Source organism: Triticum aestivum, chromosome 4A, assembly GCF_018294505.1.
Source record: "Triticum aestivum cultivar Chinese Spring chromosome 4A, IWGSC CS RefSeq v2.1, whole genome shotgun sequence".
Lineage (NCBI taxonomy): Eukaryota > Viridiplantae > Streptophyta > Magnoliopsida > Poales > Poaceae > Triticum > Triticum aestivum.
The window spans coordinates 720,416,213-720,440,852 of record NC_057803.1 but is presented as its reverse complement, the minus strand read 5'-3'; the positions used below and the strand labels follow the sequence as shown (position 1 = coordinate 720,440,852).

At 43.4% G+C, this 24,640-nt stretch overlaps 1 protein-coding gene across 1 annotated transcript; it reads right to left on the bottom strand.

Moving 5' to 3' along the window:
• Nucleotides 1-13,207: 13,207 nt before the first annotated feature.
• Nucleotides 13,208-24,181, bottom strand: LOC123084400 (disease resistance protein Pik-2-like). The gene is made up of 3 exons (XM_044506022.1): nucleotides 23,325-24,181; nucleotides 13,870-15,233; nucleotides 13,208-13,776 (listed from the first exon to the last, which is right to left on the bottom strand). The coding sequence occupies exons 1-3, from the start codon at nucleotides 24,179-24,181 to the stop codon at nucleotides 13,208-13,210; spliced, it is 2,790 nt and encodes a 929-aa protein (XP_044361957.1).
• Nucleotides 24,182-24,640: the final 459 nt, after the last annotated feature.

Genomic DNA, 24,640 nt, shown 5'->3' with positions numbered 1-24,640 from the left:
TTGAGATGTTTATTATTTAATTGTTTTTCAAACATAAATCTTGAGATGTTTGCATTTCAAAACAGAGACCAGTACAGATTTAGGATTTTAGTGGAGTGCCCTCATGAACGCAGAAGGAAGGTCCGGGCCTGAGTAGATGCTATGGCGGGAAGGGAAGGGAAAGGACGGTAGAAAGAGACACCATGCTTTGCTAGTTTCATGCTCCCCGCAAAAAAACTAAAATGTCCCGCGGCAATAGCGGATCTGGTCACTGAAAGACAACCGCTTAATTGATGGCAAACCACATAGAGATGGACAAAAGTTTGGCTGCATTCGCCTGCCGTGGTTGATTAACTAAGCAACATACCGATGCTATATGTACCTTTTTTCGCTAGTTAAATTGCAGCTCTCGTGGTTCTCCATAATCTGGTCGCGAAGTACCTCGCACGTCGTAAAAGCGTTGTGAGAAGATTACTTATGAAACTTGGTTCCGACTCCCGACGAAGTCATGTGCAGCCTACTGGCGTTCAAAGTAACGGCAATTTTTAGGCTGGACGGTGCTAATTAAAAGTACGTACTGCCATAATATATGCACGATCGTGGAAGCAAGTGAGCAAAGTGAGATGCATATGCGTGCGGACCCATCGGCTCTTCATTCTGATAAAATCAACATTTTCTATTGACATTCCAATTTCTTTCAGTAAGGTTATTATTGGAGTTTTAATTTCAATGTTGCCCCTTGATTATTGATGCATTACTGTATAGAGTACGGTAGCACAAATATGACATTATTCATCCCGTGCTCATATGACACACCAGATCAAACGCGTTTATGCATGCAGCTAAAGTCCAGCGGAGCATTGAATTTCAGATCGTACATCTATCGGACAGGAAAATACCATTTGCATAGTAGTTCTATACTGCTCCCTCCGTCCTAAAATTCGTGTCTTACATTTTTCTAGAGAGTACCAACCAATGATCAGGGGTGGACCCACGTTCATGGGAGTGGGAGCCTAGGACCCCACTCAAAATATGAAACTTCAATAAAATTCCTGTGAAATTTCAAGAAATTTTTGCCAAAACTATGTGAATTTTTACAAAGTGTGCCCCCACTCATATAGTTTTGCCCCCACTTAGAATAGCTTCTAGGTTCGCCCCTGCCAACGATGACAATTAAACAACAAAAATGAGCTTGTTATCCTACGTGGAACAAATAAATGCACCCAGCTGATTTGTCGTATATTATTAGATGATGAAAGAAGACGTTTCTGCTCTTGTTTTTATTCTTTCGCAGCGCATTTCATATCTTATATAGCGAGTGATAATCACAAGCCAAAACAAATGTTTTTATTTGAAATGTTTTGTTGGAACGAGCCAGAGTCACAAAATCTCTCTAGCAAAAGAAGAAACATAACTCTCTTTCAAGCTGGCGGAAAAAAAGTATCTTACTTGAGAAATAAGGCGCCCAAGCCCAACAAGAGGAATGTTTGTGACATTCAAGAAATGCTCACATATTATAAAAAATGTATGTGACATTTTTAGAGAACATTTATAGAGTGCAAAAAAAATGTTCATGTAATTCAAAGAAATGTTTCGTAGCATTTAAAAAAAAGTGTTGACGAGTTTCACGTACCATAAAGTGCGTGTACTACTTTCTAAAAAAAGTGTATGTACTTGACTGTCATCAGCCAACCGTAAAGTGATTATAAAGTTTTTGAAGCGGAAATTTATTACGAGGACTACTTTTTTGTTGAGAACTGCGGTAGTTGATTACTCTGGTAGTTCTAGTCCAAATGAGAGGCCAACTTGAAATGCGCTAGCCGTGTCTTGGGCGAAATGTTTGGCCCACCAACTGAAACCCAGTCACTCCCAATCCTTAGCCGGCAGTGGCGGCGAGTTCGCAGACGTCCAGTTCAGCGGCTCGTCGGGTTCGTCCCCGACGCCAAGGATCACGTAATTCCACCCTCCCTTGTCATCGGGACTCGAGAATCGCATCGATACTAGAGGCCAGGCGATGGGCATGGCTGCGATCAGAGAAGCTCGGTTTGGCGTGGACAGCAACGCATAGTAGTATTACTAGGGTGCCCCGGTTCTTCGTCTAACTGAACGCACCGGCGAAGGGGGGACGACGTCGCCTGCTCGGCTTCGGTGGCGCCGTTGCATAGTTGGATGGCAGTGCCTGGTCTAAAAAATGGTTGACAACAGAAATACGAGTGAATTGGCATATACTGACATAGGACCATGATGGGCTTACAGGCTAGTAGCGCAGATTACATCAAAGTTAACTTCTTCAACTGAAAACTTAAATCCCAAAGTTAAAATCATCTATGCATAGCCACATAGGATGTCACATGTGGAAGAAGATAGAGCTGTCGTAACAGGATATTATGAAGGGATAAGATTAAGTTTGCCAAACTTGTTCGGTAGCTTGCATCCCCAATTTCCCTCCCATACAGAACTTCCCTTAAAAATCACAGTACACATACAGTGGCAATCCCCGCAAAAACAGAAGACCAACGACACGGTGGCAGCAGCAAACAGAGAATACCCACTAGAGTTTCCAAAAAAAAGAAGTGAATACCCAGTAGAGATCTTATGATGGTGCCATGAGAATCTACTCTGTTGTAGTTCAGAAACATATGATTTGAGATCAGTGTTTTTTTAGAAAAGGAGGATGTCCCCCGGCCTCTGCATCTGGTCGATGCATACGGCCACTTTATTAATTATTCTCGCAAGACCTTACAAAGCTATACAACAGCAAGACTAAAGCCATCGTCTAAGCAACAGCTGCTGCTACACCTATCCAATTGATGAAGGGGCACAGATAGTCTGGGCCTAATACCAAACAGACATCGCAGTCAAACCTAAACATCTAAGACCCGAGGTCCCAACCAGGACGCCTGCCGGGTATGGGGCACCTACCAGTCTGGCGCACTCCTCAACCAGGACGCCTGCCGGGTATGAGGCCGCCGCAGCCACCAATCCATCTTCAGAGTTGTACTGTTGCATGTATTGTGTAAGGTCTCTCTGCCATCGACGCCACCACGACGCCCGACAGCGTCGTCCTCCTGCGCGAGTCCATCCTCCCACATCGAACTCCGAATCTGCACTGCGCCACACTGTCAAGATCCGTCGCCATCAGTGTGTAGGATGAAGCACCGCTCCACCAAAGAATCCTTCTTTTGGTTCCTCGATCACGTGTGTACCTTCAAGAATGACGCCCCCAAAGAAGGAACGACACCAGAGCGCTGCCGTCATCCGATCATCCGATCTAGGGTTTCCTCCAGAGGTAGCAGAGAGTGGCCTTGAACTTCTTCACGGCGATGCCTTCAAAAAGGAAACGACGCAGATAGCGCCGCCACCACCGGCCTTAGCAGACGCCAAAGGCAAGTTTTCACCCAGATCAGTTTGAAGGGATCCAACTCTCGTGCACGGGCCGTCGTCATCACCAGCACCACCAGGCAGAACCCTGGAGCATCGGCAGATCAACGAGCCGCCGGCACCACCGCATCCAGATCGCTGGCCACGCCGGGCCGCCGCCATCCCCCGCGCCGTCCGGGTCAGAGACGGAGCCGCCGACCGCACACAGGGACCACCACCGCCTGCATACGCCGGAGCGTCGCCGAGATCCCAACGCCCGCCACCGCTTCAAGCCCAACGGATCATCATGTTTCATAAAACACATAGAGCTCAGAGTACTACGGAGTACAGTAGTAAACAAAGCAAGACTGTATTCATGTTTGCACGTCTGTGCATCAGGTTGATCATCCATTCCATTGTGTGTTCGGAGAATTGATTGCCATCTTGCCAGCTTGATGAGAGACCTGGAGACACCGTTGTAGCTTTGCTCCATCCCCAAGACTTGGGGATGCATCTCAGCGTCACTTTGCAGCATATCAGCAGCAAACCTAACTAGGACGCTGAACGTGGTGGTCGATTGGATGCTCCGTGATTCAGTACTGCACTGAAATGGCGTGGTAGCTGACATTCATATAGAAGAATAAATAGAGGGTGCCACAAATGGATTGGACCACGTCTTCTCCCCATCTGAAATGCATATACAGGGCAATAGGGCATGCTTGAGTTCATTTCGTCAGCAAATGTATTATGTGCTTGCAAGCTGAAATTGGTTGTTGCTTTGCCACCGCCCTTGATCCGGCCGCCCTTGATCCGGCCGGAGTAGAACACAACTATACATGAAGAGCATGTAACATGGCAACTGCAACAAGGAAAGGGGTTGTTGCTTTGCCACCGCCCTTGATCCGGCCGGAGTAGAACGCCGCCACCCAGATCCAATCGTGGACTGAGGAGGATTGCCACGCTGCGACCCGCAGGCTTAGCCTGCGACGCCCTAGGTGGCAGCGGTGGGAGGTGGGGGTCGTTGGAGGCGACTGGAGGGGGCCGCCGGGCCGGCGGGGTTCGGGGTCGGGGGGAGGAGGCGTTGGAGAGTTGACAAACAAAGATCCTTAAAATGGGGGAGATTTTCACTTCCGGGTTTAAAATTGAGGGAGAATTTCACTTTCCCGGCCTCTGCACCAATTAGGGATGCATACAACCTTTTAAGTATGAGTATTAGGATTTTTAATCTCGGTTACGTACCAATTCTAGTCCTCAGTGATAAATGCGTGAATACCAGGAAAGCCTGATCCTCAAGAATAAATAAGAAACTAAATTCGCCTACATGAGAATTTAAACCCAGGTGTTGGGTTTGTACATCCACTCCCCCAACCAGTTGAGCTAGGCTCACTTCCCTCGATCGGAATGTAGAGATAATTCCTCCTCCTCCCTTGCTTCTTCCGCTTGAACCATGTCACACAGGTTGTGGTATGTCCAGCCATCCTCGAGTCGGGGAACAGGAAGGTTGGGGCGTGCGTCCACTTCGCCGGTCTCTGTATTATTACACACTAGCAAACATGACCATGCGTTGCAATGGAAGTAGAAATAACATTGCTAGCACAATAAGCACGACTCAGACCCATTTGCAGATCCATGTTATCTATTTCAACATATCATCTCATATGTGTTGTCGCTTATCCATATTCCACCCTTTACCGACCATGTCACGGTGTCCAACAGATCGCAGTGCGTCCTAACTTGGTCAATCCCAAGGTGATGATTTTGGCCACCGCACTCACACCTGTCACTAAACTACGCCATCACAAGTGAATGTCTAATAGCTTTAAAACTAACATCGTTGAGTTGGGCGCGCCGGCTGTCCTTCCCGAGCTACGTCCTACGCCTAATTCATACACCATCCCACTTTTTATATCACATAATTTTTTAAAGAGCATGAATATTTTTTAAATTGCGAATATATTTGTAAGCACGTGAGCACTTTTTAGAGTTACATTGTTTTCATTTTGAGAAAAGGGTGAGTATTTTTTAAATTATAAAAACATTATTTTAATACATGAACACTTTTCTTAGCACTACACAAATATTTTAAGATCCATGAATGATTTGAAAAAAATTACATAATATTTTTCAAAATGCAGAAGACATTTTAAATGACACAAAAAATTAAACGTGAAAACTTTTTATGTAATAGCACATATGTCCGTGTGTTGTCAATCAACAAATATAAAGTTTGTAAAAGTCCACATAGCACTTTTTCTTAAAAATTCTCCATATTTCTCTCATCCCAGAGAAATAACTTGTCATACCAACTATAGGAGCCCCGGCTTGATCGAACTGCTGACGAGTCTAGAACAAAACTGTTTTGAGTCTTAATTATACCAGAGAGTAGGAATTCTTTTTACTCCTCATCCCCTTGTCGCTCTGGTGAGGACTCCTGACGTAGGTGTTTTGGATCCATCACTCTCCTTTTTCACTCAAATTTTTTTATGATCGCGCGGGTATTGTTGGAATCGTTGCGATATCAATGTGATGAGAATTCTGTCTTGGTGCCACCCGATTGTATGGGTTGGACCCGGGGAGTTGAGCTCCAAGGTGTTTTCATCATAGTTGTTATCGTTTCAGTTCCGGAATACCAGAGGACACCGACATCGAAATGCTCCCATACTTTTCATGGTGGCAAATAGTGTCATGACTTATCCCCAGTTCTGGAGGAGATAGCACGGATGATCTTCCATGACTAGTATCGTTGTTCGTTCGAAGGTCTGAGGTACACAATTTCCAAGGTTTTCTTGGTTATGTGTTGATGGGTGGATACAGTTAGAGTGTAGGATTTGTTAGTTGTGTGAGATATTTGTGCCTCCATGTATCTCCAACACCAGATTACATAACCAGAAAATTTCGGGAGTTCATAGGTGGGAATTCAAGTAGTTATCTAGGATATCTTTCCGACAGATGCATGATGTGAGATTGGGGTTCAACGTCTAGTGGTCCGCCTGTCCACGGTTGGCTTTACAATGGTCTCGTTTTGTCTTAAATAGTCTTTGTCTATGCTGAGTCGGGGACGCTTCGTATGTGATGTGCACTGCCTTGTACATGATGATGTTGTACGATCGAGCCCGTGTGGTCCCCATCACGAAAATTTCGGATGAAATCTCTTTCATATGTTCGTTCCGGCTTATTTTCCAAGTCAAATCCTTTTGTTTTGTTTTGAGTTGTGGTATTTGAGTTGCTTCGAAGTCAAATGTGGATTCCATACCTTTTCCTAAGAGGTGTTCTCATATTTCTATGGGAGTACTAATCCTTCTTGTTCATCAAGATTGTCATGTAAATTCTTTTCCAACCGGTGTGCTTCTCTTCAAGTTATTCCATACGGGCGCCGTTGAGAGGCCTGAGGAGTTGTCCGTCTCATCCGTCCCAAGTTGTATTTGTTGTTTTTCCCACCATCCCACCCTTTTCTTCAAGGACTTGGATATCTTAGTCAAGTGTCCTTATATTCTTATGAAGTCTCTTCATCAACTTTCTTTAATGTTTCATCCGGTGATTTCTCGTGAAGATGCTCAGGAGCTACGAGTTCATCGTTGTTTCATTCTCATTTTCTTCTCCGGCAGACTAAATTCAAGCTTCTGTGTTGATCATATCCCTTTCTTTTGTGAAGTCCTTATCCAAGGCTCTCGTATTTATTCACCTCTCTCTATTCATATCCGGAGTGCTTAAGATATCTCAGAAGATTTGTGTTTCCATTCTTAATCCGTTCAAGCTATTTTGAGATTGTTATCTCATTCAAGCTATTTGAATCAACCGGTGCAATATCTCTTTCAAGTAATCATTCCAACGCTGTTTCTTTTGAGTGGGCCCAAACCCACAGGTCTTCCACACGATCTTACCTGACTTCTTCTAATTTCTTTTCGGAGTTATTCTCAAATTCTTTTCAAAAGTTTGACGTAAGTATGAATTTTCATCAGTCGGATGCCTCCTCCAAGGTCTCTTTCAGATTCTTTTCATCTTTGGCCCAACCTTTTGTCTTATAATTTTTCCGGAGTGTCTCAACAATTTTGGTGGTGTTCCTTGTCTTCATTCTCAACCTTTGATAACCGAAGAAGATTTTTTCCCTAAATCCTGGTCTGTTCTCTTGAAGATTCATGGTTCTAGCTTCATGCCATCCTCATAATTGTTTCCGATCGGGATTAATTCTTTTCATACCCATACGAAGCATTTCATGAGTTCTTTCCATTTTCGATCCTCCGAAGGCCATCATTCCAGAAGAATTCTTCATCCTCAACTTTCAGCTCTCATTCTCCATAATCTACCACTGCTTCGTTCAAGTATTCTCTAGTCGTCACGTGATCTCTTCGTTCTTATATACCTAAATTGCTTCAAGTATATTGGTTCATTTTCCAATTCTTCCCGGTAATTAGTTCTCCTTGCTTCGTTCGTTTTCAATTTTTTCCATGTTTCGTTCAAGATTCCTCTTGTCTTGTGATCATATTAATTCATTTGTTCTTTCCAAAGTCTTCCCGATGATTCGTTCAAGACCTTCCGAAGTTTGCGCTATATCTCTCCTTAATCTTTTTCAATGAGAATAAGTAGCATGCCTATCGTTGCTTGTCATCAATTTAAGTTGATGAAGGGTAAAGCATGACATAATTCTTATACTTGTTTCCTCGAGGTGATTTAATTCCCTATCCCGGAGGTTCATCAAGATTCTCGGTTCCATGTTGTTCATCTTTCTTTCTGGAGTTCCAAGTTTTCTTGGTTATACCGTCACGAAGCTTCATCTAAATCATTGCAAGGCTTTATCTTGTTCTTATCAATTTTCATCCGTTGCGATCATCTTGTTATCTATCCGGAGTTCTTCGAGAGTTTATTCATGGTTATTCATCAAGATTTAATTTGTTCTCAAAGTGTTCTTCAAGATTTTATTGGAGGAGCTCAAGTATTCTTCCTCTTGCATTCCAGCGTGCAATTCTTTCTACCTTATCTTTTGAGGTGGTGTTACCTCAGACTTGATAATTTCCCTTCGCGTCTCATGATTCACATGTTGTCAAGAATGAGGTATTTTAAATCCATCAATCTCTTAGTTGGAGGTATATTGGTGAAGATTTCACCTAAAGCCTTCCCTAAGGAATGTTGATAATTGTGGTGCTTAACAATGATCCAAGTTATCTCTTTATCATCTTGGTGTAAGAAGTTTTTCATGTCTTTGGTGTTCTCAATCAAATTAATTGATTCCGTTAGTGGCTGGTCTTCACCTCATAATTTTGGGACGTTTTCCATAAGCCCACAACAAGCTTGTTTCTTTTCGTTGTTGATTTTCCAACAATTCCGTTCAATCCTTCTTTGTCAGGATGTGTTTCAAATTCAATTGTGGTAGAAGATGTCATTTTCTGCTCAATTCTTTTCTTTCCAACGGTCCAACTTATATTCTTTCATTCCGGAGGCATTGTGATGTTGCTCTCTTCGACCAATCATCTTGTTTTGTCAAGATCATGTTCTTTTCATCTTATCAAGTATTGTATCTCTTTTCAACCGGAGTGTTGCCCGAATTCTTCCTTTCTCATCTTGTGTCAACTGGAGTGGTTTCGAATCCTTACTTATTTCTCGTGTCAATTTAAACCTCTTTGCAACCTCAGGGTTCTTTGGTTTCACTCGTTTGTCAAAGAAGGAACTTAGTTTTACCTCTTCCTCTTCCGCTTCTCTCCGGGGCCTAGTAGCAGGGTGCTGTTTTCATTTTATCTAGTCTGTAGTCGGACGCTACTATATGTATGATGATTGTCATATTTATGCTACACCGGGGCAGCTGCTGCCTGGATCTTGTATTCTATATTTTCACTTGGTTGTATGAATTTGTATATCACCTTGCTACGCCTCCTCCACACCTCTTGGGTCGTCCTAGAGCAACCACCCCGAGGAGTTCCTGTCCCCGTCGGCCGCCGGCCACACCGCCGCCTGAACCTCGTTGCCTCCCCCTCTTCGTTACCTTCCCCTTTCCTTCTCTCCTTCCCGTAACATCTCTCTTTCGTTTGCAGGACTCTGCCGCCCCTAGCAAGCTCCAGCCGCCGTCGTATCTGGATCCACCGAACAGGATCCGTCCGGATCCGGCTGCCCTCGACCGAGCCCCTACCAAGTCTAGCCGCCGCCGGATCTGCCTCCACCGAGCCCCTACCAAGTCTAGTCGCCGCCGGATATACCTCAACCGGACGGGATCCGGCTGCCGTCAACCCTCCCCGGCCTCTTGTCTGCTCCCTACCGGCGTTGGAATTGACGCGCCACATTCTTTGATTTTTTTATCTTTGATTTGAATCCCGATCCGTGGCGTTGCAATCCGCTCTTCTTTTTTCAATTTGATCGCCCGTTTCCTTCCCCTTGTGATTATCCTCACCTCTGTTTGTTGATTTCCGTGGTCGCTTGTTGAATCGTCAAGGTGTACCTATATGAACCGGTGAGATTTGTCGTAAAGTAGCGATGTGGTATTATTATTAAGCCAAATCATATGATTTTTTCATCAAGGAGAGGCCAATCAGCACACGAGGCCTAGTACGGGCGGCGTGGAGGACGCGGCATGAAGCAGAAATACAGAACTTTTTGCGAAACGTTATTTTCTTTACTTATTTAATGGACTGCGGGTTAATTAGTTAAAACCACTGGGGGCTTTCTACAAAACATCAATGACGTACGACCAGAAGCACTAAGCGCTTTATTATTATTATGATATGATATGATATGATATGATTATGATTATGATTATGATTATGAATTATGAATTATGATTATGATGAAGAAAGGATTCCACCACGAATCTCACCAAAAGTAAACGAAGAAAAAGGGAATGACAACGTGGCCGGAGCACAACTTATGTGCAACACTATCTCTACTATCTAAAAGAAACGCAAGGTTTCGTTTCCCACCTTACGTCGCTTGTTTGGTCCATCCTCCCTGCGGCTGCACTCGCGATTGGTTTTATCACATCCTTCCCCACGTCGGTTTTGCATTGAAGACCTTCCTAAAACAACCACGCTGATTGATTCCCCTTAACCTTATCCCACCTCGCGAACGACAGGAGGATGTACGGTCCCCGTTCATGATCTCTCGCCATCGACGCCCTAACGTCACCATAGCATGCGACACAGGGATTCGTCGTTGCCGCCCGCAGCTACTTTGCCCCTGGCGTCGAGGAGGGGGTCAGCAAGAGCTCATGTCCTCCCGGTGCTGCCGCCGCTGGGCTCGTCTCGTCAGGAGGACACGGTGTCGATGCCGCCGCCGGCGACGCCTCGTTCTTCTTGAGGTCAATCGTGAGGGACTCCTGATTTTTGAACATGTGTGTTTCTTCTTGTGTTGCAGCCTGCAGGTCGTGCTCGTGCAGGTCGGGTGTGCTGCAGCCTGCGAGATCCGAGGCGTGATGACATCGGTGATTCTGTTCACCGTAGGAAACCTACGCCGCATGGAGGCTACGGTGGTGCGTTGCCGGCGGAGACGTCTTGGCGTCATCTCCGATGAGTCCCCTTCTGATGTTTCTATATCTGGTGTTGGCTCTCCCTTCAATCAGATCCGTGGGAGGCTATTGCTGCCGCTTTCAGTGGCGCAGCGGATGGCCGACCTAACCACCATTGTCCAACCTACCCTCCGATGTTTTCGTCCCTAGCTATCACGCCCGCTACGGCAAGCATGATGTGTACACGTCTTGGTTGCTGCCGCCGTCAGGCATTCGTCCCTTCCCGACTGTCGGTACGTCGCATTGGCATAAGAAAGAACGATATGTTGATTTTGCATAAAAAAGAACTTGGGAGTAAGGCAGTACGGGCGTCAAGAATGGACTGTAAAAGTGGCAGTACCAGTATGTTTCTTTTTATATATGGAAATGAAATATGTGTAACGCCTCGCAGATTTTGCTCCAAAGAAGAAAGGAGAAGTTCACCAAAGTTGACCAATATTCAGTACCTTTTTTTGCGAATAGTACTAATAACATTACCTGCAAGTGCAAGCAAGGAGAACCACTGGTGCTTTGGCAAAAGGAAAGCAACACGATGCCAAAAGATTGTAGAATTACCATTGCATCACCCATCTTCTGAAACATACATGTTCTCTGTATCTTGCACTCCATTCCGTTCCTGTGAGTTTCTTTTGTTCTGAAACATACATGTTCTCTGTGACTTTTCTTGCAGATCCGCTAATGATATGCTTGGGCGCCAGATCTTCATGAATTGGTCAGTGATTGTATGAATATGAATTTGTAGTCTGACTAAGTTCTTGTTGCTCAATTATATGTGACCATGTTGCAACTGTATTTGCATGTGACGTTGGTTTGGCCAATAGACTTTTTTTTAGATTCCCTGCTGGACCTTTTGGTAGTGTATTTAATTTTGATTGTGATGGAGTGGGACTTAAACTTCAAAGTATACTTGCATGTTAGTGTACCAAAATCTTAACTGACATTTTATATATAATGAGCAAAAAAACCTATGATCTCAAACATGCCACTGGTACAACCCATACTAAACTTGATTTGTTCTCTCAATATGGAGTGTTAATCTTCTACTCTATATGGGCTTGGAGGACACAAGCATGGCAAGTCTGGTTGGTGGAGGAGGAGGAAAATAAGAATGATTTAATAGTAAGAAAGGGAAGATAATGCTGCTTGAGATGTGCATTGGGATTCTGAATATATATGTTTGATACTTTCCCCTCATGACAGAGATTAGCTGAGGTTTGTGGCGTCCTCATAATATGCGGGGTTCCGTTATTTTATTATTTCATCCTAGGCCCCGGGTGCAACGCACGGGCAATTACCTAGTGAACACTAAAAGTCTGACTCCAAGTGGTTGTATGATGGTTTTAAACTTGCACAAAGTGATGAGTGTGCCTTTGTGTGTGTTAATAATGTTTGTAAGACTGACTTGACGTAAATTATGTAGGCATAAGTCATAGCAATGGTGTCATCCACAGCTGCTGCTAGTTGTGTAAGCAGTGTAGTGAGTAGAGGTGCACTGTAGTCATTAGCGGAGTTATAGCTGATGGTGCGTGGTATAGGTGTGCAGCAATGCATGTCCTATGGTACTGTTGGGTTTTCAGCATGTTGAAAAGGAGGGGAGCGCAGTGTGAAGCCAAGCCACTCTGTAATAAAAATAGAAAAAAAAAAAGAACCCAAGGCTCCCAGCGTTGTAGGGAGGCGGACCAAAAAAGAAAAAACCCAGCCAAAGGGAGTTGAATGAGACGCTGGGCTGTCATTGCACACAAGTTCAGAGTGGCTCTGTTCCCTTTTCCCAGGGAAATACCGTCTCCATCCTGATGGAATAGACATGATAGCTATCACTGAACTTGCAACCGGAGGAGTTTTCAGCAGTGCGCAACTGTTAGGTCTGCATTTGTTTACTTCATCGAGCTCAAGTGTTCAAATGTATTTGCGAAATCAGAAGGAGAAGATAATAGAGATGATACCAGCATGCGCCACATTTAATGTATTTCTGAGGAAATACGCATGGAACGAATACAATCAATAATTAACAGTGAGAGTACTTTGGCAAATAAGTATTCCTCTACAAAAACTGTGGAAATTAAGCAGTCCACCCAAAGAATGAACACAATTAACAACTGACAGCGAAAATACACAGGCAAAGTAGTTTTCGTCCATGTCCGAATTCACAAATGACGGTGAGAATGTTATGCTTTATTACAATACTTCGACGCAACAAAAAAAGTCTATCAGTCTGGGACTCCAGCTTTACACACAAGAAACAACAACACCACACTCGAAAAAGACGATGTAGGAACATTTCAGATGTAAACCTGCAGCAGCAGCAAATCGACTAACACAACACAGCAGACAAACCCAACAAGACCATCACCCCACGTGCAGGAAGAACAGAGGAGAGAGCGATCAGTTGTATCTCACTCCAACCGTGAAGGGGCGCTGATTGTTGTCGTCGGACTTGCCTCGTCTGTCACTCTCTTCTTTCAGCTTTTCCGCTACTTCCATCAGTGAAGCATTATTGCTGCTACCACTGAGTCGCACCAGTTTAAGGTTCTTCAAGTGCTCGATCCCAGCAATGCTCTTCTGCCAGTCTCCGAAGTCCACCTCAAGTATCTCGAGAGGTGTCATGGAGTCTTCCTCAAAACTGAACATTTCAGGAGTTTCAGCAGCAGCGATGACTCTTACGCTCTTGAGCGAAGAAAACTTGTGGGCACTGCATGCAACCAGATCTCTGTCAATGTAAAAATCCATCTGAAATGTGATGTGATTCAGGTTTCGAGCTTTACAAAGGACCTCAAATGGTTGGTTGCCAACAAGTTTTGTGCCTGAAATAGTGAACTCGGCAAGAAATGCAAGTGAACCGACCCAGTCGGGAATCCGAGGAATAAATCCACCAAAGCTAAGGTACCGCAAAAGCTGTGGTGGCATGTCAAGATCCAGCAGGGGATGATAGTCCATGTCATTGTTGTGGACATCTTGCAGTTCTGCCACGTGGAGCCACTGAAGGTATGCTGTCTTGCTTAGGGAGTGGTTTAGCTCTCGTCTAATATCCTTGCCCTGCTTGGAACTTGTGTTGACATAAACAAATATCTGTTCCAGTTGTTGTAGATCACCGATCTCTATGGCAACCTCAATATTTTCTATGGCTACTCTACTCACTTCACGCAATGCCTTCATCTTTGAGATTCCTTTGGGCAGTATCCATAGGGTCAACAGCCTTTCTCTGTTGGAGAACATCAGTCGCTCAAGTTTGATCAGCTTTATCATAGTCTTGGGAAGTGTGTCGAGGAGAGTGTCACCGACATCAAGTATTTGCAAATGCTCTAGATCACAGACTTCGCGAGGCATCATACTGACATCTGTACCCCTCAAGCTCAAGAACTTAAGAAGGTACATCTTGCAAATGTACCTTAAATGCTTGTTTTTTAGGTCCTTGCAGTCTTCCAGATCAAGTACCCTCAGCAGCTTGAACATCCCTAGCTGGTCTAGCAGCAACTTGTGGCCTTCAGACCGGAATGTGCTCAGTGATCGGACATGCTGCACGTTCATCCCCTCAATTCCATTCACCATTTTCCTGGATCGATAGTATTGGTTCCCCCCATCTGCACCATGAATGGAGAGACGGCGAACAATATCGTATGACATCCCGTCATACTGAGTGCCCACCAAGCTAACAAAGTTAGCTTCTAGGGATTTGGACACCATAACATCAAGCATAATGTCATGCACCCTACACATATCCACCCTATTACAGTAGGTAACTATACAGCCAGCTTGGTCAATCATGCCCCTATTCACCAGCTCATTGTAGTAGGCCTCAGCAGTCTCCATCAAAGTAAGCCCCTGCTTCTCAGGTATCAGTCCTTCTACAATCCATCTTTTCAAGAGCCGGATTTTGCTGATTAGATAATCCTCCGGGAAAATGCTAAGATACATCATGCAACGCTTGAGCTCACGAGACAGGTAATTGAAGCTAAGCACGGCGATCTTCCTTGTTACAGCAGGGGTTGGGTAGGTATCCATGGATGAACCGATTGATCTACAAATGTCTCCCCACATAACTGTGGAATCGCGCCAACTATGGCTTGCCCAAAGGCCTCCAATGCAAACAATGGCTAACGGATGCCCCCCACATCTCCTCAACATTTGGTTAATTTCATCGTTGAGATAATTGTGGATAGAGTCTCCCCTGGGCCCACCTTCCATGATACCAAGTACTCTCCTCACATAAAGCTTCTCCGAGTCTTCACGGTTGAGCGGCTTCATATGGTATATGTGGTCTTCACATACACTTGCTCCACTGCATGCTTGCGCCACACTATCTAACTGAGTTGTCACAATAATTATGCTGCCGCATGTGCTTTCTGGCAATTTGGACCGGATTGCAGCCCACACAGCTACTGTCGATACATCATCAAGCACAATGAGGTACCTAGTTTCATCATTGAAATTCTAAGTTACAAGTTGTTGTAACGTAATATTCCCTCCGTTCACAAATATAAGATGCCTTAATTACCTTTTAGCGTGTTTGTTTACTGATGATTTCAGTCAGTATGTAGTCCATATTTAGTATCCAAAACATCTTAATTGTGAACAGAGGGAGTAGTATAGAATTACTCACGTCCTAAGTGTACATTTACTTTTTAGGTGATGTTGAGTTATCTCAACTTTGACCACTTCCATGTGTACTACTCCCTCCGTCCCAAAATAAGTGACTCAAAAGTGAGTCAACTTTGTACTAAAGTTAGTACAAAGTTGACTCACTTTTGAGTCACTTATTTTGGGACGGAGGGAGTACAAATTACTACCACCCATTCCCTCGTACACCTCATCTCCTTGTGGCTGCCGCCACCCACCATTAGTAGGGTCAACGCGCCTCAGCTCCATGAACCACCCCTCTATCGCAGCCATCTCCCAGCAACACCCCCGATGAGCCGCTTTCATCCAGTGATACCTACCATCAGGTCTACCCCTTCCCTAAGGAGCCACGCTGCTTGGCTAGCCCCATTGCCACTCATTATTCTCTCACACGGCCCCTCTGGCCGGAGGACCCAGCCCAAATCCACCAATCTCCAAAATCATTGGCCACCCTCCTGCCAGCGCACCGTCTCACATGCCCTCCCACCCACCACACAGGGGTCGAGAGCACCGACCAACCCTAGACAAGCCTCGTATCCATCGAATCCATGGCTCAGTGTATCTTCTACTGCTCCAACATGAGTTCCACAATGAGGTTGCCGAGTGTGTGCATCGGCCATATGAGAAAGAGGTGATCCACCTCGCAGCACCTGGTGAGATCTACGACATCATCGACAACTGAAGTCATTGCTGCCCTCGCATGCGTCGAGGTCGTGGGAACGGTGTGCAATCAAGGCTGCATGACAATATGGCCGGCCGACGACGAGTGCACAATCATCGTCCATGTGTGTGGGATATGATTGTAATCTATTTGTTGTCTCGAGGGGTGTTTGTGTAATTTTTCAAGGACCATACTATAATTAATTTTTAAAAGCAGACCACTCGGTGAACCATGAATCTCCGTATTTGCAAACTATTGTGCTTCACTCAGTAAATTTGCCATTGGTAATAAAAGAATTAGAAAAGGAAAAAATAAAATTCGTTAGTTCACTTCATTTTCGTGTCGCAGTTCACTTCCCTCACACGTATTCCTAGTGACTATAGTTCACCTGTCCATCACATGCGGTTCTTCTGTTTCGAGAATTAGTGACTTGCACGTTGCAGAAGGTGTTCATTTGCTCATCCATGGTACTTAATACATTGATTTGGCGTTCAGCAGTCCGGAAAGGATTTTCATAACTTCTCTCAAACCGTAACAAACTAGAAAGAGTGTTCCCATGAAGAAATAATATTACATTAATGTCTTTAAAAAATGTATCATTTGCATTGTTTTGTAAGTGGTTTGATAATTTTCGCAAAAATACGCTTTATATCATTCCACGGACTTCACAATGTTTTCAAAATCTCTGCTATAAAAGGGGACTTGGTCATTATACATTCGCCACCACTCCTGCCCTCCCCCTTTTGTTTTTTTACCCTCTTGTACGTGACCCCTCTCCCACGTCCTGCATTAACTCAATCGAATCAACACTAATCTTATCAAAACCTTAGGTAACTCAAAACTTCCCTGGTGTTTCCAACCAAATATATTAATTAAATAAATTTTTACAAAAACCTCACCTAAATCAAAAATTTCTTTGCCTTCCCCGACCAGAACTTATAATTCAAATCTTACAAAAATCGAGAATATGATAGGATGTGAGGTATATGACAGACACGATTTGCCTCAACCATTGGACTATGTATACTCTGTTGCAACGCACAAGAAATTAGCCGGTTACTTTTAAATCGTAACGATACTAAAAAAAGTGAACCGACCTGAGAGAGCTTCGGCTAATTCATAGTTTTCCAGCGCATATCATATATGTTATTCTGACAAACAATGTGACAATTATCTTCAAGAAAGTCAATATCCAATTCCATGCAGTTCCCACCGTCCACTACTGCTACTTCAGGTTCTCTCTATCACAATTCAGAACTGGATTGCATAAGCGAATTGAGCGTAGCTCAGAAGGTTAGATTCTTTGTGGTGGAACTAATCTAACAGGGTTCAAGTCCTAGACTTGACACATGTGGTCGTATTTTCTTGGATTTATTTCGTGCCTTTCAGCGATCTGCGTTCAGTGGGAGGAGACGTACCCGTCGACTACAAAGACTTTTGTAGTGAGTTCATCCCCGTCCACACGGCTCTTTTAGGCTTCGGTCAGTGGAACTCCACACGCAACCCTTGGCCCCTTGGCGCCGCTCACATTGCAGGACCGTGCACGACCGACCACAACAGTGCCGCGTCGTCCTATTGAGTTGCTAACCCCCATCATCACTGTGCCACACGTCGCCGCCACACACCGCTACCACTATGGCGCCACCCCCTCTAGCTTCCCTGCACTACGCCAATGCATAAACCCGCGTCTACACGCCTTCCTACAGCTAAGTGGCACTCAGCGTGTCCCAATTAGCCCGTCTTCCTATCCGTACATGTTGAGCCACAGCCATTCGGCTAGTGTACAAAGGAATTCAAGCCAGCACATCGGAGAGGGAGAGTTCTACACAAGACACGTCCTTGAAGATAGAAGCCCTAGTGATCTAGCACATCTCATCTAATTTGTCCATGTAGCCTTAGAGGTATCAACCAACTTAGTCGATCCGTTTATTGTAACCCTCATCATACTCTGTCTACAGAGATAATCCTATCAAATTAGGAGTAGGGCTATTACTCAATTCGAGCGAGCGTGAAGCTAGGTAAAGCATGTCTAGAGACCTTTTTGGTGGGCTGACCAAAAAAAAAAATACTTACAGACCGCTATGAGGCACCAACCAAATTATCCTCGATAAATCTTTGAGTCCCGCTTGCTTCGGTACAAAGCCCCTCAGAAAACGTATAAAGGGCAATAGGGACATTTCACACATTGTACCAACTTTTGTATGTACAAATGGATCATCTATGGGACGTATACGCTTTACGGGAGAGGTAGCACTATTGGGCCGGCCCACTAACAGGGTCCGATACAGAGAAGGCGTAAAAGTCACAAAAACATGCAGCGCCGAGCGGGCGATTCGAACTCGCCACCACCCCCTTCATGAATGGGTGCTGCTAACCACGCTACCTATCTCTCACATTTGATCAAAGCCAACCGCAGATGTGCTAACCACGCTACCTATCTCCCACATTTGATCAAAGCCAACCGCAGATGGGTGCTAACCACGCTACCTGTCTCCCACATTTGATCAAAGCCAACCGCAGAAGCTATATGAACACACAAAACCGAAGCTCTTTTCAATAGGCCGAAATTTTAGAATGTTTACAAAGTTTAGAATGTTTCACTGAAAATTGTGATCAGTTTTTACAATACATAATTTCTTTTAGGTTCTGTGAACAATTTTTTTAAAAGAAACGTTTTACCAAATTCCAAAGTAAAATCTGAAAACATGAACATTTTTTGAAATCCATGATTTTTTTCATACACAAACATTCTTTGAATCTGTCGACTTTTTAAAATGAGAGAATTTTTGAAAATATGAATAATCTTGAAAAAATTGGAGCACATTTTGAATATGTTGAACATGTTGAATATGTGAAAAAAGGAAACAGCAAATATGTTGAATATGTTGAGCATTTTCTGGAGTTTTCTTGGTGAAAAAAAGGCCGATAAATGGCAGGACGTGTCGCAACTTGCATACGGTGTTGAAAATCGTTCAAACCTGGCATGGGTGCCTATGATGGGCATGCCAACCCGCTCCCAAAAGTTGGGGTCATTTGAAGAATGTTCAAAAATAGATCATGTTCAAAGGAGGGGTCCAGATAGGACAGAATGCTCCTCTAAGAGCATGTTTTTTCTTGATATCCTTGGAATGGCCCCAATTATTTTCATGTACTTGTATAACTAATTAAAAGCACCATGCCAAGTTATTTGCATCTTGACAAGTTTTTCCATTTTCTAGAGTTTTTCTTAGCAAAAAAAAACTGATAAATGACCGGACATGTCGCAACATGCACACGATGTCGGAAGTCGTTCAAATCTGGCATGGATGCCTGCCATGGCCATGCCCACTTGGTGACAAAACTTGGGACCATGTTTAAGGATGTAAAAAGCACAATGTTCAATGTATAGTGTCCGGATAGGCTAGAAGGCTCCATTTGAGAGCACTTTTTTTCCGACATCCGCCAAATGGGCCTAATTTTTGACAAGTTCTATATTTTCTGGAGTTTTCTCGGTTAAAAAAAGGCCGATAAATGGTCAAATGTGTTGCAATATGTATACGGTGCTGGAAGTCATTCAAATCAGGCATGGATGCCTAACATGAGAATCCCCACCTGCTTGCAAAAGATGGGATCAGTCCTAGATTTCCTGAAAATACCATGTTCTACGGAGTGTTCGGGTAGGCAAGAATGGTCTATTTGGGAGGACCTAGTTTCTCGACATTCCTTAAATGTCTTCAATTTTTTTCATGGTCTTGTATGACCAATTCAATGCACCAAGCCAAGTTATTTGAGTTTTCGACAAGTTTTACATTTTCTTTGTTAAAAAAGACCGATAAATATTGCAGACATGTCACAACTTGCATACGGTGTTGAAAGTCGTTCAAGCATGAGATGCCTACCATGGGTATGCTCACCTGCTTGCAAAAATCGGGGTCATTTCAAGCATGTCTAAAAATAGACCATGTTCAACGGAGAGTATTCGGATAGACCAAAATGTTCCATTTGAAAGCACGTTGGGTTTCGACATCCGTCGAATGGCCCCAATTTTTTTTCCACAAGCTTCTATGACCAATTCAAGGCATCATGTCAAGTTTTTTGGATTTTTGACAATTTTAGCATGTTCTGAAGTTTTTTAAATAAAAAAGGACCAATAAATGGTCAGACGTGTCACATCCAAACCAGACATGGATGCCTCGTATGTCCGTGCCAGGGTAATGCAAGAAGTTTGGGTCATTTATCCATAGTCCAAAAAACCTCCAGGTCGGGTGCATCCATGAGCATGTAGTTTTATTCCCTAATTTTAATGCTTTTGTTGTTCGCAATTCCTGTCATTATCAATAACTAAATGTATATGGAAATTTTCCAGAGTTGAACACTTAGTCCAAAACAAATTGTGAATAATTTAAAATATTCAAAAATTGGATATTTTTTTGAAATCTAGAGAATTTTTTTAATTGTAAACAATATTTGAAAATAAGAAAACTGTTTGGTATTCCAATCTTTTTCAAAAGTTTAAACAAGTTTTGAAAATAATAATAATGTTCAAAAAGGAGGAAAGTGAATTTAAAAAACCAAAATTAGAAAATAAAAAAAATTCTTAAGCCTTGGCCCAACTAGGCAACGACATCGCTCCCGTTGGGGGCGTGTTGGGTGAAAATCCTATTTGACATTGTTGCGTTGTCTCTCATAGACCCGAACGGAGTGAACATGGGTCAACCCATTTCAATCTGTTTGTTGCCTCTACAGATGTGGGTTTGGGAACCTTCTAGATGGTTACAGGTCGGTGTTTACCGGTTTGGATAGCTTCTAGAATGTTCATGAATCAGTTTTTTGTCTTTCTTTTTTCTTATTTTCTTTTTTCTTTTTCAAAATCACAAAGTTTAAAAAATGTTCAACATATTTATTTATTTTTCATATTTTTTTTCAAAAAATTGAATTCGAATAATGGTCACGTTTTATGAAAAAATTAGTTTTTAAAAAATTGTGTTTTGAAAAGTTGTTTAGAATTTCAATTTTCCTCAATTTAAAAAAATAGAGTTTCAAAATGTATTCCACTTCTCAATAAAATGTTTGCACTTGTTTCACACTTAAAATAGTCGCATTCAAAATTACAATAAACGTTCAAATTTGTTTGTGTCTAAAAAAGTCTTGTTCAAAATTTCTAAAAATGTTTAAATGTATGGCTGTTCATACTTCCTTCGTTCGGGATTTGAAGGCCAGCGAGCCCAAGCGACGCCTCGTAGAGAAAGTCTCGCCTTTCCTGAGTGGCCTTCAAATAACCGGACGGACGCAATAGTTTTCAAGAAACCGCGCTGCAAATTATGCAACATAACTTGCTTGGTCTAGTGGTTCATTCCGTTACCTGAGAGCAGGAGGTCATGTGTTTGAGGCACACTGCTTTTTGGATATTCCATTGTTTCATATTTACAAATACTGTTCACTAGTGGGCCGGCCCAGTTGACCTCACATGTACGCCGGGCCGTGTTAGGGCAGTACATACACTTCGTGTGTACTGCTAAAAAAATATGAAGCGTATCAGCGCGGGCGATACTCGTTGCAAAAAGACCATCTTACCCTTCATTATGAAGGGGTATCGAGAGATCTCCTCTGTTGATGTGTTCAGGGGGTTGTACCGAAGCAGAAGTCTAAATCTTTATGTAAACAAAAAAAATAACTAATCAATGACCAACATACCCTCAAGTCTTCAGGTGCAATAATTAACCCTCATTTACATACTCCTTAGTCGATGCTCATGCTATAGTGTATAATCATTTTTCATCAATTTCTTTTTGCTTATATCCCTAATGAATTTTGTATGTTGCTGACGGTACTAATTGTCTATAAAGCGAAAGACGTATATTTGGATTTGGATTGTCATTATTGTTTGTATGGAGTTCCAAATCACGTATCTATCTATTGCATTTCATTATTACCGAAGCATGTGGTGAGAGTTGTGTAAGTGCAACTTTTATGATTTATCTTATGTGATTTTTTAATATGAAGATCTACCATGCATGATGTGTTTAATAATAATCATTTATAGTTCAACTAATAGTGTGCACTTGAAAATATTTTTCATGTCAAATCTATCTGAGGGCAACTATAATGATCTATGAGTTGTGTTCTCTAGATAGGAGAAACCACCGGTTGTGATCTATTTAGGTAAAATAATGTAGATCTAACATATGATCATGTGAGGTGGCATTATTTGTATAGAACTGATATGTTTAGGCATACGTATTTATATCAAACGGGTGTGACATATTTAGGTATAATTATATAGATCTAAGGCATGTGATCTATATAGGTTTTATTATATACATCTAACAGGTACCGTTTGTTATGCGCGGTTATGTAAATCTAATGGGTGTGACCTATTTATGAATTATGTTCTCTTCCATATTGGATTTTTAGTATTAACCTTCCAATATGCTAGTATCAACATATCTTGTTCTTTACACTTCTTCTTAGTTGCTTGGCCTATAGTAGGAACCTGGTTCACTGCTTTAGGTATAGTTCTATGGCTTTCATCAGCCTAAATCATTTCAATGTCAACCAATCTTTAGTTGATAGTCAAGTTCGCATTATTTGTACATGGGCTGATGTCATCAATCGTGCTAACCTTGAAGTGAAAGTAATGCACGACTATAATGCTCAACACTTCTCTCTAGACTATGCTGATGTTGAAATTCCATCTATTAACGGATAATGTTTTTCTGCTGAAATAAAAGAATTGTTTAAGAAAGAAAGATAGAAATAGGGAGTACCTAGAACTCATCTAGATGAGATATAATTTGGTCTCATTCACCTTTTATAGCCATTGGATGTGATGCTATAAGATGCGTGTAGATACGTGTGTGCTGACGTGAGTTTTATCTGTTCTTGTTTTCAAAGTGAATGAGACCAAATTATATCTCATCTAGATGAGTTCTAGCAAAACTGATAGAAATACCCTATCTCTTGTTCTAGATATTGTGTATTTTTTTTCTCTTGGTCTCTCTATTCAGAATAGAGTTAACGACAAGCTCTACGTACATATATAGGTAAAAAAAAGGGTATACTCCCTCCGTTCCTAAATATAAGTCTTTTTAGAGATTCCACTACAAACCACATACGGATGTATATAGACATATTTTAGAGTGTAGATTCACTCATTTTGATCCGTATGTAGTCCACCTAATGAAATCCCTACAAAGACTTATATTTAGGAACGGAGGGAGTAGATGATTTGACAAGCATGTTTACCTCTTGCCCTGGAGATGTTCCTTGAGTTTCTTGGTCAGCATCTCCACATCCATTGCGTCGATGTTACCCACGGAATACACTTTCTCCGTCTCGATGCCTTTATCATTCACCTGCAAAATCTGCTGAAGCACGCGTTTCAGCAACCCCCGCAGGTCCTTGCTGCTGTCAAACGCCCGAGACACGGACACCTGCGCTTGGCACTGGAACTTGGTCTTCACCTGCCGGCAAACTTCAAAGGCGAGCGTAGTTTTGCCGAGCCCTCCGAGCCCAACGATGGAGAAAACCTTAAGCTTGCCGTCATCCTTTTCGCCTTCCACCATGTCGATCACTGTGTTGAGCTCTTCAACGCCCACGAAATCATCAGGGTCGTTGGCGTCGGCACGGCCAGGGCGAAGCCTTTGTGTGGACAGGTCCGTCACTGCCGGGTCAGGGGCAAGCTGAGAGAGGTATACCGTTCGGCTAGAGCTGTAACGAGCATGGCGCTCGCTAATGGCTATAGCTCGGGAGCGGAGGGCTCTGATGTCACCGGCGAGCAGACGGCGAGGAAAAAGGGTCGCAAGCAGGCGCTTGGACTTGACGAGGAAGCCGTCGCTGGGACGGCGCTTGATGCGGAATATGTAGAGATCGACGCAGTCGTCGGCGTCACATGCGAGCTCCCGCACCTGCTTCATCCACTCCCTGACGACGTGGTCCACTCCACCCTCACCGGCTTCAGACTGCATAAGGAGGAGGGCGTTCATGGTTGCCAGCTCGTCCCTCAGCTCAACGACCTCGCTGCCGACGCCGCGGAGCAGCCAGAACTCTTTGGCCACCAGCTGCCCAACATTGCTCACAACGGACTGCGCCGCGCCCTCCATTCTCTCTCTCTCTCTCTCTCTCCCTCTCAACTGTGTGGATTTAGAGTTTTTTGCTAAGTAACTGCACAAATAGCAATGCTCATCTCGTAGTCGGGGGCGAAGGTTGGACCTTTTATTATGCTAACAAGCACGGTGGGTGCCATCACCCTCACGTCCAGGAACCAGATTTGGAAGCATCTTGATCTTTAAAAATACCATTGGGACACTGACGTGCATCTAGACAAGGAAGTTTGTGTTGAGTATATGTGTTATGTGCATATTGTGTATTGGGCCTACCTCCTAATTCTTTGTATAGTTGAGGTCCGTAATCCATCTTTGTACATCATATATACGTGTCTATGCATGAGGAGCAATACATCATGCAATTCACATATTCTACATGGTATCAGTTTTTTAGGTTTTTTTCCTCGCTTCCGCTCCGTCGCCGCCGCCCGCGCCCTCCTGTCGCAATCCGCCGCC